Source organism: Clavelina lepadiformis, chromosome 3 (assembly GCF_947623445.1).
Source record: "Clavelina lepadiformis chromosome 3, kaClaLepa1.1, whole genome shotgun sequence".
Taxonomy (NCBI): Eukaryota; Metazoa; Chordata; class Ascidiacea; order Aplousobranchia; family Clavelinidae; genus Clavelina; species Clavelina lepadiformis.
In genome coordinates this window covers 15,154,841-15,168,873 of record NC_135242.1, presented here as the reverse complement: position 1 = coordinate 15,168,873, position 14,033 = coordinate 15,154,841, and the positions used below count along the sequence as shown (strand labels likewise).

The 14,033-nt window shown below is 37.8% G+C and overlaps 2 protein-coding genes across 5 annotated transcripts; one reads left to right on the top strand and one right to left on the bottom strand.

Moving 5' to 3' along the window:
• Positions 1–575: 575 nt before the first annotated feature.
• LOC143450306 (zinc finger BED domain-containing protein 5-like) lies at positions 576–7,458 on the bottom strand. 4 transcript variants are annotated; one of them, XM_076950788.1, is made up of 5 exons: positions 6,432–7,458; positions 5,991–6,184; positions 5,756–5,880; positions 5,049–5,652; positions 576–4,938 (listed from the first exon to the last, which is right to left on the bottom strand). In XM_076950788.1, the coding sequence occupies exon 5, from the start codon at positions 3,947–3,949 to the stop codon at positions 2,180–2,182; it is 1,770 nt and encodes a 589-aa protein (XP_076806903.1). In that variant the 5' UTR covers positions 3,950–4,938; positions 5,049–5,652; positions 5,756–5,880; positions 5,991–6,184; positions 6,432–7,458; the 3' UTR covers positions 576–2,179. The 4 variants fall into 4 exon arrangements, with proteins under 4 accessions (XP_076806903.1, XP_076806902.1, XP_076806904.1 ...); XM_076950787.1 differs by having other exon boundaries at positions 5,049–5,617; XM_076950789.1 differs by having other exon boundaries at positions 5,049–5,600.
• Positions 7,459–12,540: 5,082 nt separating this feature from the next.
• Positions 12,541–13,636, top strand: LOC143449910 (proteasome subunit alpha type-3-like). The gene has a single exon (XM_076950247.1). It carries the CDS (start codon positions 12,595–12,597, stop codon positions 13,348–13,350), a length of 756 nt encoding a protein of 251 aa, XP_076806362.1. The 5' UTR covers positions 12,541–12,594; the 3' UTR covers positions 13,351–13,636.
• Positions 13,637–14,033: the final 397 nt, after the last annotated feature.

The following is a 14,033-nucleotide window of genomic DNA, read 5'->3' as shown; positions in this document are numbered from 1 at the left end:
ATTCAACTTCATGCTTCTTAGAGGCATATTGGCTGTATTGTGCCTTTTCAAGCTGACTAACTCCATTCTTCACCATAACCATCACCAATAATGAACGCCAAAAGTAACTACTCTCTTACTATACTAGCCTAACATAGAAGTTGATAAGTGATCAATTTTTTTCCAAAGTCGTCTATTTATTAAATATCTCAGTGGCCCATTGACAGGAAATTCCTCAAAGAGTGTTATACCTTGCTAAAACAAGACCACAAGCAGCAAAATGGCCCCCATATGAAACATGCAGATGTTAAACAACTACAGCGGTGCGATAACCACAGCCTTTATATGCCAGGTATATAGGCTACAGGTTAGTTGCAGAAAACTGAGTTGCAAAGAGCTGCAGAAGATTGCACTGTTTGTCAGTCTTAACTTATGATATTCGGACTTAATTTACCTGCCGAATTAATGATCTGACTCCGTGGTTGCGTGCGGCTAGAATTCTCTAACCTTACGTCTACTAACCGAAAGCTCTTACGATTAACAGATACAGTTTATCAGAAACAATCCTTTATTGTAGGAACTGTACAGATTCCGAATATGACACAATCACAAACTTAGCACTCACCATTTAAAACAAGTCTAACGAATTACAATTAACACGACTAACGTAATACGTTCGTACGATTCGGTATCTCTGTCTGCGCGATTACTCGCGTAGAAGTTTGAGCTTATAACAGCGTGGAGCGGTGTGAACGGAAATATTCGGCGTAAAATACATGAACATTTCAGAATGTGTGAACGATAAAAACAAAGCGTTGGCAATGGGAATTACCTTCAGTTAAAACTAGGATGTTATGAAATCACCTGGTAACGTACTAAACGGCGTTTTCACATAAAGTTATTTAAATAAAGTTTCCAAATATTAAACGACAATAATTGCGGTTTTATCAGTAAACAATATCACAATAAATAAATGGCGAATATGTTCCCACGAATGATATAATGGTATTGCAAGCGGCTCCCAGGCTGCTACAGAGCAATATTGTAGTAGTACCGGCAGGTGTTTTTGTGCAACAGGAATTATTAATTAATCGTGTCTTTGCACCAGTCGTTCAATTTAATGAGCTGTAAGTTCTGACCATCTCATTAACATTGCAGCTGTTGTGTATTGGCATGGTGTTCAACCGATAACTTACCTCAGCTAAAAGTGTACCCGAACAGTCTCAACTGCATTCGATGACATATTTTTATTAAAACATATATTTATAGTACCAAGTATATGTACAACAGATTTCCATCAGACTCAGACCGAATGAAAGAATGGCTTGTGGCAATGCGTAGAGATTGTTGGATTCCCAGCAAACACTCAAAAATTTGCTCAGACCATTTTCTTGAGAAATATTTTGATAGAACAGGGGAACGAAACAGGCTTAAAGATGGTGCTGTACCAACTCGTTTTAAGAAATTTCCACAACATCTTAAAAAAGTAAGGTTATAAATTCCAGTAATTATTGGCAGTTAATAAGTTATTATTATTATTATTAAGACATTTATTTTAATAATTATTCCAATAATTATTGGAAATTATTGGCTATAATATACTGGCAAGTATACAGGCACTGATATAATATACTAATATGTATACTGGCAGTATAACTTTGAATTGATTCACTGCAGGCTGGTCATGAAAGGAAGAAACCATATACACGAAATATGAAAACTGGTTTGCAGTCACAATGCAGTTCCGGTAGTAAAGATAAAACAAGTGATTGCCTTGTTAAAAGAAGCTCCTGGGATAAAGTAAAGTCTGACCATACATACAGCATAAGCCAGTGGTTCTCAACCTTCTGATCTTGGCGGACCCCTGAAGTTTAAGCAAACTAAGGGTTCTGAGACTGCACTTAAATGTTTCTTTGCTTAGTTTTACTTAATAGTCTTGGTGCACAACTGCGCTATTCAATCAAAATAACATCAAACTATGCGGATATTTTTATTTATTTCATACACTTAATGGGAATACACAATATATACAATTTATCGAATATACAATCGAATGAATGAATTATTTCGAATGAATATTATCTTTAATAATTATAATTTTAATTAATTATAATTATATTATAATTATATATTTCGAATGAATTTATTATTTCGAATGAATGAATTATTATCGAATGAATATACAATTTATCGAATACACTTAATGGGAGTTTTGCTGTTGCATATTAGAAACAAGTCTTGAAATACGGGGTTTTGTTTTCGAAATCGATAGTCGCATGTCGTCTTCAACATTTAGTTGGTTACGTGCCTTCGATTTTATATGAACGAGAGCAGAAAATCCACTTTCACAAAGATATGTCAATGCAAATGGAACAATAACGCGTAATGCTTCTTTCGATACCTTTGGGTACGACCGCAACATGATACACCAAAACTGAGTAAGTGATTTTTCCAAAAACATTTCACGACTGGCTGAGTCATTCCTCAAATCCAGCAGTTCGTCTTGAAGTTCCTCTGAAACAGTTGCTATGTCTATCATAGGAGAAAAGGGATTTCGTGGAAAGACTTCAACCTCTTTTGTCAGGTCGGGAAAATAATTCTGGAATTCCTTTTCAAGCGACTGTAAATGTTCACTAATTTCCTGCTTGATTTGTGGTCTGAGACCAGTAGCTTCAAATGCAGAAAGTTTTTCAAACATTGCAAAGTTGCCCTGATTGATTTTTCGATCCCAATTTTGCACCTTCTCTACAAAGCCAAACAAAACGTCTTTAAATTGCAAAATGTTTGTATCAGGACCTTGAAGTCTCAAATTGAACTTGTTCAGCTGTTCAGTAATGTCGGCCAAATAAGCCAGACCCTGTAACCATGTTTCATCACTGAAGAAGTTGTTGAAGTTATCTTTCTTTACCATTTCCAAAAACAGTTTGATTTCGGTACTCAGCTCATAGAAGCGGGAAACAACATTCCCTTTGGAAAGCCATCGTACTGCAGTATAAAACAAAAGAGTCTCGTGGTCAGAGTTCATTTCTTTGCAAAGCTGTTTAAATAGACGAGAAGTGGTGGGACTCTTCTTAATAAAATTGACCATTTTCACTACAGAATCAAGTACATTCTTCAAATAACTTGGAAGTGTCTTGCAGGCGAGCGCATATCGATGTATCATGCAATGCACTCCTTTGACTTGAGGAGATTTTTCTTTGACTTTCATTTGGAAACCAGATTTTGATCCAAGCATCGCCGGTGCTCCATCCGTACATACCCCACAGAGCTTTTCCCACTGTATGCCTTCTGTTTCAAAAAACTTTGAGATTGTGTCCATCACATCTTGAGCTTTGGCTGTAGTTTCCAAAGCATTACAAAGCAAAAATTCTTCTTTGACGTCTTCCATATGTATGTATCGAACGAAAACCAAAAGTTGCGAGCATGATGCGACATCTGTTGATTCGTCGAGCTGTATGGAAAACATGGGAGAAGCTTTGAGTTCATCAATAACTTGCTGTTTAACGTCTGTTGACATAACAGAAATGCGCCTCTTAATTGTGTCGTTAGATAAACACACTTGTTCAATTTTCTTTGAGCTTTTTTCGCCCAAAATCAACTTCACCATCTTCACAGCACAAGGCTTTACAATCGTTTCTGCTATCGTATGAGGCTTTTTTTGCTTGGCAATTTGTAATGCCACTTCGAAAGAAGCCTCCAGGCTTGCAGTGCTTTGCTGTTGAAAATATCCACTAGCATCAAGTTTTTGTCGTTTCAAAGACATTTTTTGTCTTTGGTAGAAAGACAAGTCTTTTCCCTCATGCTCTGGGTGTTTTTGCTGCAAGTGACGCTTAAGCTTTGATGGCTTCATTGCGTCGTTGCTGAGGACAACATGACATAAAACGCATTGTGGTTTTTCGTTGCCATGATCTAACATTGAGGTAAATCCTAGTTTGAGATAACTTTCTAAGTACTTTCTTGATTTAGCCATACTGGTTAAGTTTTAGTAAACAAAGCTATCTCCTTTACGCTACTATACGTTGCTCACAACAACAAGCTGCTAGTTACAAGCTAAAACTGAGAAAGCGATTATGTGCAATCTCCAGCAACTTAAAATCACTGTATGCAGCTGTCTTCTCGTATAATCCGCAATCTATTGCATCACAATAGGCCTTCCCTGCGGGTGATAAATCTCAATAAGCTTTTGTATTGTCCCATCACAATAGGCAATTAAGCAAATGTTCAAGCCTATTTCAAACAGCAATGATAAACAGCAAAAACTTTTTAAAAACTCGTACTTTATGTTGCAAATTTCGAAGTTCTCACAGACCCCCTGAAAACGTTTCGCGGACCCCCGGTTGAGAACCACTGGCATAAGCAATTCACCCACTAAATTGAATACGAAAATCCAGTCACGAAGCAAACAAATTGCAGCAATTCGAAAAAATTTAAAACTCAGTCAGCAAAAGTCACGCAGATTTAAACAGAAAATAGTTTCAATGAAAACTTTAATTCATCAATGTTTGCATAAAAATCAACTCCTATCTTCAAATTGTGAAGAAGTGTTGAAGGCATCATTTACAGGTGTGCCATTGCATGTCATGAAAAAAGCAGCAAAACAACTGCATTCTTCTAAAGGTTGCAAGTATTCCACGGAATTGAAGGCATTTGCACTAACCCTTTTTCAGTTTTACTCTTCCAAGGCATATGAGTATGTCAGAAAAACCTTCAACTTAGCTTTGCCAGCACAATCAACCATTAGAAAATGGTACACCAAAGTGTCGGCTGAACCTGGTTTTACAGAACCTGCATTCAGAGTACTTTCAGCCAGAGTTGAAGAAGAAAAGAAGAAAAACAAGCAGGTAATTTGTGCTTTAATGCTGGACGAAATGGCCATTAAGAAGCATGTTTCTTGGGATGGTCATCGTTTCCGAGGTTTTGTTGATATTGGTGTGGAAATGCCAGCAGATGATTCCTCACCTGTTGCAAAAGCTGCTTTAGTGCTAATGGTTGTTTCGTTAAACAATTCATGGAAAATTCCTTATGGCTATTTTTTTACTGACAGTCTGACTGGTAAAGAGAAAGCTAACCTTGTAAATGTTTGTATTGGGCGGCTCCATGATATAGGAGTAGTAGTTTCTTCTGTGACATGTGATGGTCCTTCCAGTCATCTTGCTATGATGAATGAACTTGGTTTGTCTTTAGACATAGATAACATAGACACAATACCTTTGGTGAAGGTGGCATACTTGTAGATTTTGAAGGAAAGAAAGTGAAATGGGAATACTTGGTTCAGCTGCAGAAACTTCAAAAAGAAGAAGGGTTACGCCTTGCAAACAAACTTAAGTTGGCCCATATAAACTGGAAACAACAAAAAATGAAGGTTAACTTGGCAGCTCAAGCAATAAGTGCAAGTGTAGCTGATGCCATTGAGTACTGCAGCAACACATTGAAACTACAACAGTTCCAAAGTTTGGCGGCAACTGTTGGGTTTTTACGTATTTTTGATCGCTTATTTGATATATGCAATTCCAGAAATCCATGTGCTAAAGGATTCAAATCAGCTTTGAAAAGAAGCAATGAGTCCAGCTGGAGACCATTTCTTGATTTTTCTTTTGATTACATTCTCAAGTTGAAGGACACTGCTGGGGTACAAATGCTTAAAACAAGACGGAAAACAGGCTTTCTGGTATTCTTGATGGCAATAAGAAGTACAAAAGGGTTGTTTGAAGATTTAGTTGGGCAAAATAAATCTCCACTAAGATATATCTTAACTTACAAGCTTAGCCAAGACTACCTTGAGTTGTTTTTTGGAGCCATAAGGTCAGCAGGAGGTTTCAACAACAACCCGACAAGCCAGCAGTTTACAGCAGCTTATAAGCGCTTACTTCTAAGAAGTGATATTAAAGGTGGAGTTGGTAACTGTGAACAAAAGTTACCAATTGAAATTTTGCATATATTCAATGGTGCTTCAACTAGTAACCCTCAGCTGACAGAATCAGGTGCTCATATTATAAGAAAATATGACCTACTTGGAAGGGATCTAGAAGTCGACGAAGATCATAGCCTCAGTGAAATTCCAAACATTCTTGGTTTGTCTGAATACATAAAAGCTGCCATTTCATACATAGCTGGCTATGTTAGCAAAATGGTTGATAAGCAAATTTTGTGCAGTCACTGTAGTCAAGCTCTTGGTTCAACAACCAATTTTCCAGTGTCTGACTTCCTGCAAATGAAAGATAAAGGCAAATTATTTAAACCTTCCGAAAGTGTAGTCAGTAGTTTGCGAGGAAACTGAAAAACAGTTTCAACGTCTTCTTAAAACTACAAGAGGAAAACTTCCCCAAGGTAAAATGTAGCAAAATAATTTATATTTATCTGATGATTATTATATTTATCTGATATATATGTAAACACAGCTTAGTTGCATAATTACAAAAAATATAGAAGATTATATACAGTATCATATATACCTTGAATTTGTTATGTCAGTTTAGAAAAAGGAGTATCAGAAGGTATTGCAACATCTGTTCTGGCTAATATCAACCTATCCTTAGCATTCTGCAATCTTCAATATCATATGTTAGACACAAGTGTCACCAACAACCATATCTTTGACCTTATAAAGTTAGTTTCAAAAGCATACTGCAAAATTCGACTTTACCACCTTGGAAAAGAGTACAATGAAGAAATTACCTGCAAAAAGATACGAAAAAAATTTAACAAACTTGTACTATTCAGCCATCAGTAATGACAAGTGGATGACTCGTTACTGTTTAATTTCAAATGTCAGTCATTGACATAGTAATGTATGTAGTATAGTGATAAGTGAATGGTTTTGTTTTATCTCTTTTGTTTTGTAAAATTGTACAAGTAAATAAATTTGGCTAAATGTTTATGTCCTTTTTTACCAAATTTTACACGTTTTACGATAGGGTCCAACAAATCAGATTCTTATTTGTAGTTAAAGTGTGGCACAATAGAAAACTAGGCCTATAGACTACAGTTAACTGAACATATTTCCAGATGTGGGCAGTCAATACTTTGACTTTGAAAGTACTGGCATAGCACCAAAACTAGCCTAGGCATAAATCTCTCAAAATCTTCAAACTATCACTATAAAAGTACCGATGGCGACTAGCTTAGCTGTTGAGACGACTAAAAGAAAAAATTAATCCAGTATTGACGGTATAGCTTACAATGTAACACATTCCTGTCTGGGATTCGGAACATGGTATTATAAAGTAATGTACGAAGGTACTGTATCAATGCCCATCTCCGATTATTCCAGTAGCCTATCTCTAAAATAATATCGTGCTAAAGCTATGAATTTTCAAAATATACGGTAGTCCAGGCTACATACGGCATCGTCGTATCCTACGATGTATAAAGAGTCCTAGCCCGTATAAGTTCTGTATAACGTTAGAACTAGGCTATTTTTACAAATATACCGTACTGGAAACAAGACAATTGTCGATACAACTCCATCACAATTCAGCACCACTGTTGGGAGTTGGGACTGACTGACTGACTGGGTCCCTTAATGGCGGATTCGCAAAGTTTCAATTTGGCTTCAATTCCAGAGGCGAGTTGAGCGATCTAGTGTTTTATAGGATATCTATGGGCTGAACGCATAGCTGGTTGAGGGGTTGGATGACTACGTTTGGGGCTGACCAATTCTGATTTGATGTGGCCGGTTGTTGTACCGGCGTCACGCAGGGTATTCTGACGTAATATATGTAAGCACTATTACGTCATAGAACTGCCGATAATGCCAGACTAAGTGAGACAAACAAGTGATAAGCTCACTGTCACTGTGGAAGCTGGTTGAGCGTGCTAGGTTCCTGTACGGTCTGTTGCAATGTCAGGGGGTCGATTTGGAGGGTGATGTTGTCATCTTCCGCCCCAAGTTGCATGTTACCGGGACTGATTTGGAACGGGAGCTGGACCCCGTCTGAATCCTGGTGAGTAACAACAACTGGTAGGTCACCTAATCTGAAGGAGTAAGCCGCTAATGGGGGATTTTTAAAACAAACGTGTCCAATACAACAGCGGGTCTTTGTTTGAATATGAACCAATACTATCATATGCTTGATCATGGTCAAGTAAAAATCATCATGATATTATGTGATTATCATGATATGATAATCGTGATCAGGCTAAAGCTATTGTACTTCTTTTCAACTTACATTTACAAAATTAAACAAGTATTAATTAAACGAATTATTACACGCTTTAAACAAGTCGATTAACTCATAAGACTTGCCTGGATAAAGTCAGTATTGAGGAGACTATTATCAATCGGGACAGTGATGCTCATTTCAGGCTAGATGGCAGCTTGCTGTGGCTCTTGGGAAGCTTTAGATGTCTGTGGGGGCCCAGAACTGCTTCTACGACACAACATGGGGTTCGCATGGCCACCCAGTCTACTGCTCGCTGTGCTTGTGAATGTTTTAAAGTTTTACTCATAAAACATTGCTTTTAATATGAACCTCTATGTGTAATAACTATCTTTGTAACCAAACTTTTTCTTAACCAGGAACCTTCCCGCTTTACAGCTAGTCAATTAGCTCGGTTTTCTATATTAACATTTAATGGCATACATCTTAGATAAAAACGACCATCTTTCCACCATAAAGGCAAAACGTAACTGCTTTACCCTCGCCCAGCCGAGCGCGACACCTCATCAAACACAAATTCCACGTAATCAAAGAATCAATAACCGATGAATCAGTTCTAATTTCACATTTCTTCAGTTCTAATTTAAAAACATTGGCCCGCAAGATAAAAATTTTTTTTTATTTTGGCCCGCGATGAAAAGAAGTTGGACCACGCTGGGCTAGATTAACACAACGGTGGTCGGAAGATTCAACCCACGGACGATTCAACTCCGGATGATTCAACCCACGGACGATTCAACCCAGGACGATTCAACCCCGGACGAATGAACCGATTGAATCAATAACCGATGTTCGATCTAACCAGTTCACTGTTAGTTGGACACATTCCAATAAAGGAGCAACTACAAAGTATCGAGTTGAATATTCACCAACTTCTGCAGATGATGGAGGTGGAAGCCAAGAAACTTCAGATGAAACAGCAACATCTTTGCGCATCGATACAAACCTGGAAGCAAATACTGAGTACAGTGTCACTGTTGTGGCCCGCTCCCGAAGAGCAGGCCGCTGAGTTTGCTCCAGCCGAACAAGCTGCTGAAGCTCCCGCTCCCGAAGAGCAGGCCGCTGAGTCTGCTCCAGCCGAACAAGCTGCTGAAGCTCCCGCTCCCGAAGAGCAGGCCGCTGAGTCTACTCCAGCCAGCAAGCAGCTCCTTTGGGGTGTAAGTTTGTCTTGGTACAATAACGAAATGAGACATTCAAGTGGTTTATGTACAGTAAAATCATCAGCGACACCAAGGAAGAGATATTCACCAAGATGGACAATCGATTTTGGTTATATTGTGCTCATCAACAACGGAGCGCCAGACGATTGACGAAGAGCTACGAACGATGGTCGTTCACCCGTCTGTAACTTTCCGAGACGGAAAGAATGCGCGATGGGGGGAGATGTCACGGGATTATTTCTACACACTTGTTTTATTATGTAGCACCGCACATTGATACGTTTTGGTTGTATAGTTAGTTGTATATTCCACGATGTGTTTTTAGATTTATATTAAGATGTATTTCACCCGTATTGTTGTGGCTATAATGTGTGACTGCGTTTTTATTTAGTATTAGTAACTCATCGATATTTCACTTGTGATTCCTTTTCTTGTTAGTAAGTTTTCTACACACGCATACGTTTTACGCCCCGCAACTCCCCCCCGAGGTATGTTACGCTGCCCGCAGTTTCCATCCTCGCATGCTAATGATGATTAATTGATTGCGCTGTGTTTTGTTGGAGAAGAGTTGAGTCAGTCTACTTTTGGTTTTAATACAAGAAAGACCTTTGTTTTTATTGAAAGAATGCTCGTAAAAATAGGTGAGCAGGAACTGGCTAAGTGACTAGCCGTTAGAGCGGGAAGATTCCTGGCTGAGGAAAATCTTGGTTACAATACCACAATGTTAGTAGTATAGTCTTGGGGCCTCAGCCTTGCACATCTTGATATGTTACGCAGTCACGCCGCATTGATGGGACAAAGCAACGAAAATTGGTAAAAAAGCCCCTTCAGGCCTCATGTGTAAAATAGCTTTAAATGAGCGATCAAGAATTAATTTTCAAAGGACAGCAGCACGATATTAACCACGAGCGCGACCAAGCGATAAAAATTACGCGATAGCGCACAAGCCAAGTCTGGCGAAATATTACGACGATTTACATTGTAACAATCATTGTGTAAATCTTCATTATTGTCAATCATCAGTAAATTGTGCAAAAGGTCTATTTCTTGTGTAACTGTTTTCAATTTTTTTTGATTATCTCAGTTGCAGAATTGTAGGGTGGAGTTTTATAGTTTTCCAATTTTGTATGGTTGTAAAAATTTACTTGGCAACACAGCTCAACTTCGAATGAAATTGTTTAGTCATATTGGTCCATTTCGACAAGATTACAGAGTAGGGTATCTAGCCTAGCCAGACGAGGTTATAGGGAAACTACATAGTGGAAAGTGTGACAAGCACGCTAGACTTTATTTAACTTCACGCCGATTTACAATATTAATAATAAAGGAAAGGCTGTTTGAAAGCCAATTTGCAAAAAATACGCCACGAATTGTGATTTGTGGAACGGCCGATTTCGACAGTTCAATAACCGTAGGTCTTTCGCCGCCCCACGCCAAGCAACTGTTAATTTTTGTTAAACTGTATTATTTGTTAAGCGGCGGCTTAATGCCAAAATAGAAAATTTGTGTTTTTGAGCGCACGATACCTCGTTATAACTGCCAAACCTTACAGTCGTCAGTCGGAGCAATGGCGTCGCAAGTCGCAACTATGCGACTCGTGTTCGATAGGCCTACCCATAAGTGATGCTACCGTTGTATTACACTTGGGCAGGACATTAACGACGCTTGATCTTGTTCAGTGAACAGTTCTAAATTTGATTAAAAGCGACATAACGATAAAAAAATCAATCAAAAAATACGTGACAATGGAATATTGCACAAAGGCTAGTTCAGTAACCCAGACTGCCGAGTTTGGCATAGTCGCACTTTAGGTGTGTAATTTCACACTTAATGATTTGGGTAAAACTTTTGTATGCTAAATGGACCCTTTCTAAGTTGCTGTGTGGTTGGCAAGATTTTTTCAATCACCTATATTTGAAGTGAGGGACAAGTCCAAAACGAAGTTGGCCTTAAATCAAGGAGTAGACCTAGTTGTCAATAGATACACTGGTGAAAGGATTTGTACTAATATATAGTAGTTAAGCATTACTGCGCCATAAATAAGTAGCAATAAACCACAAGTTCATTGCTTAATTGTGATGAGGATGGCGATTCTTTTTACATCACCATATTAGAAAGGGATGACTCAGGTATCAATAGGATGTCTCCTGCGACAGAAAACTAAATAGCCTAGTAATAGATAATTAAAGCTAACTTAAGTCTGAAAGTGTATAACAGGAACATTTGATGTTAAATACTGAAATAAGCCAAAACTAGCTCACCGTTGGTGTAGTTGTAGTGGTTACTGTAGATGCTAAGATGTGGTGTTCTTCATATTCACGTCATGTTTAAAAAGTTTAAGTTAAATAGATTAATCCCATTCTGTATCAACCAAAACTAAATTTACAAAAACATTTTTGAAAATTTTAACTTTCTGACCCCGCTCATGAGCCCCAAAGTTTTCACCTTCTTGTAAATGTGACACCAGTAAACATCCTTAAAAGAATTTTTCTGTCATTTTTAGTTATAAATGCAGGATTGTACTTCAAAAAAAATTGGGTATTTAATAGCCAGTACACAGATTTTGGATTTTCTTCATCACAAGTGTATAGTTCTAAAAAATTCTATATGCTACATACGATGAATGCAATTTTAACAATGGAAATTGATTCTTTTTTAAATTGCAGTGTGGAGTCACTGTAAGTGAACTTATTATTATGTAAAACATGTAAATGGTGTGCATTTGGAGCTTTGCAAAAAATGTTATTATAGATGAAATGTTAATGTAGGCCATTTCTACTGTATTGATTACCTGATAATTACATGCTTTTATAGGTGTACTAGGTTGTTAACTTGTTATTGCAGCTCCCCGTTAATGCTTTTCAGTTGCACATATGATATTCTTCTGAGAGTTGACACTAATTCAATAATTTTCAAGAAGCTTTTCAACCCTGTATATGTAGGCTAGCCTATTTGTTGCTATACAAGTCCCTTCCCTTTGTTCCACCCAGGGTGCAGGCCACGTTGCAGAGCCACAAGCAATTATGCCAAAATTTGCTGATCAAAACTTTTGATTATAAGCCTTGGCTTATCAAATCATCTATTTATTTCCTTGCTCTTTGATCATTCAAACTTGGAAATCTGACTAAACTAGTTGCGAGACTGACCAAGGGCCGGCCAAGCTGTTTGCATGGGCCGGACTTTGGGCAGCCCTGCTCTATGTTATATTCTATTGTAAACATTATTGTTCGTATCGGTTTACTATCTCTGTTACGAATCATCTAGGTTGTTAAAATCTGTAGGTTACAAAAAATAAGATGAGCTCCATTGGCACTGGCTATGATTTATCGGCAGCACAATTTTCACCAGATGGAAGAGTTTTTCAAGTGGAATATGCATTGAAAGCTGTTGAAAACAGCAGTACAGCCATTGGCATCCGGTGCAATGATGGAATTATTTTAGGTGTTGAAAAGTTAGTTACATCGAAACTCCATGAAAGTGATTCAAATCAGCGAATTTTTAATGTAGACAAACATGTCGGAATGGCTGTTGCTGGATTGCTTACTGATGCAAGGGAAGTTGTGGACATTGCAAGGAATGAAGCAAGCAATTATCGCTTGCAGTATGGTACACCTATCCCCCCGAAGTTCTTGACAGAACGTGTGGCTATGTATATGCATGCCTATACCCTATATAGTTCTGTTCGTCCATTTGGCGCCAGTGTGTTGATTGCATCTTATTTTAACGACGAAGCACAGCTTTACATGATTGACCCTTCAGGAGTTCCTTTGGGTTATAATGGATGTGCTATCGGGAAAGCAAAGCAAGCAGCAAAAACGGAAATTGAAAAACTTAAGCTAAGAGAAATCAGTTCTAAGGAAGCAGTTAATGAAGCTGCTAAAATTATCTATGTGGTGCATGATGAAGTAAAAGACAAAGCATTTCAACTTCAGCTGAGTTGGGTGGGTAAAGAATCCAATGGCTTACATTGCAAAGTCCCTCCTGAAATTGTAGAGAATGCTGAACAATACGCAAAACAGTCTATGGAAGAGAGTGATTCTGATGATGACTGAAAAAAGTTCTCAAAACCAACTTATTGTGCGTGACAAATATGTATTGCTTGTTTAGTTCAAAACGTTCACAATACCACATGAAAACATGAAAGTAATATAACTAGTAAAGGCAGCAATTGACTAATTAATGTGTTAACTTTCTTCGTGAAATCCCTCGCATCATTCTTCGCATGATAGTTATTTTTCCGTCAGTTGTCTTCATTCGGGTTTGCCAACCATGCTTTTTAATTCGCTTGAAGGTATTTGGCTGAAAATCAACACCTAAAACAGAGTTCTCAATGAAAAATGTTTGTTTGAAAACGTAAGAGCTTAGGAAACCTGGTACAGTCAATATCAAAAATCTTTTTGAACTATTTTATATTCCCAGGGTTGTTATTATTTACAGCAATAGTCGACACTTGACTAAATATTACTGAAGCCAGAAAAGTACAGTATAACTCGCATATAACGGATGAAAATTGATTGTTGATAGTACAATTGTTATTGTCAAAGAAAGCGTACATTTTTCTTCACGCTTGATTTGATCTTTCACTTGTATTGCGTGTACTGTATTAACAAGTATGCAAAACAGATGAAGAAAAATTGAGAAGTTTGTTGAAGACAACCCTTCAAGGAAAAAGTGTGACATTGGATAGAAATTTAGTGTTAAGCCACAAACTCTCAGCGATCTGATAAAAACTTAT

Excerpts from the sequence above, each read along its gene's own strand:
- LOC143450306 (XM_076950788.1), bottom strand. The coding sequence starts at position 3,949 with ATGGCTAAATCAAGAAAGTACTTAGAAAGTTATCTCAAACTAGGATTT.
- LOC143449910 (XM_076950247.1), top strand. The coding sequence starts at position 12,595 with ATGAGCTCCATTGGCACTGGCTATGATTTATCGGCAGCACAATTTTCA.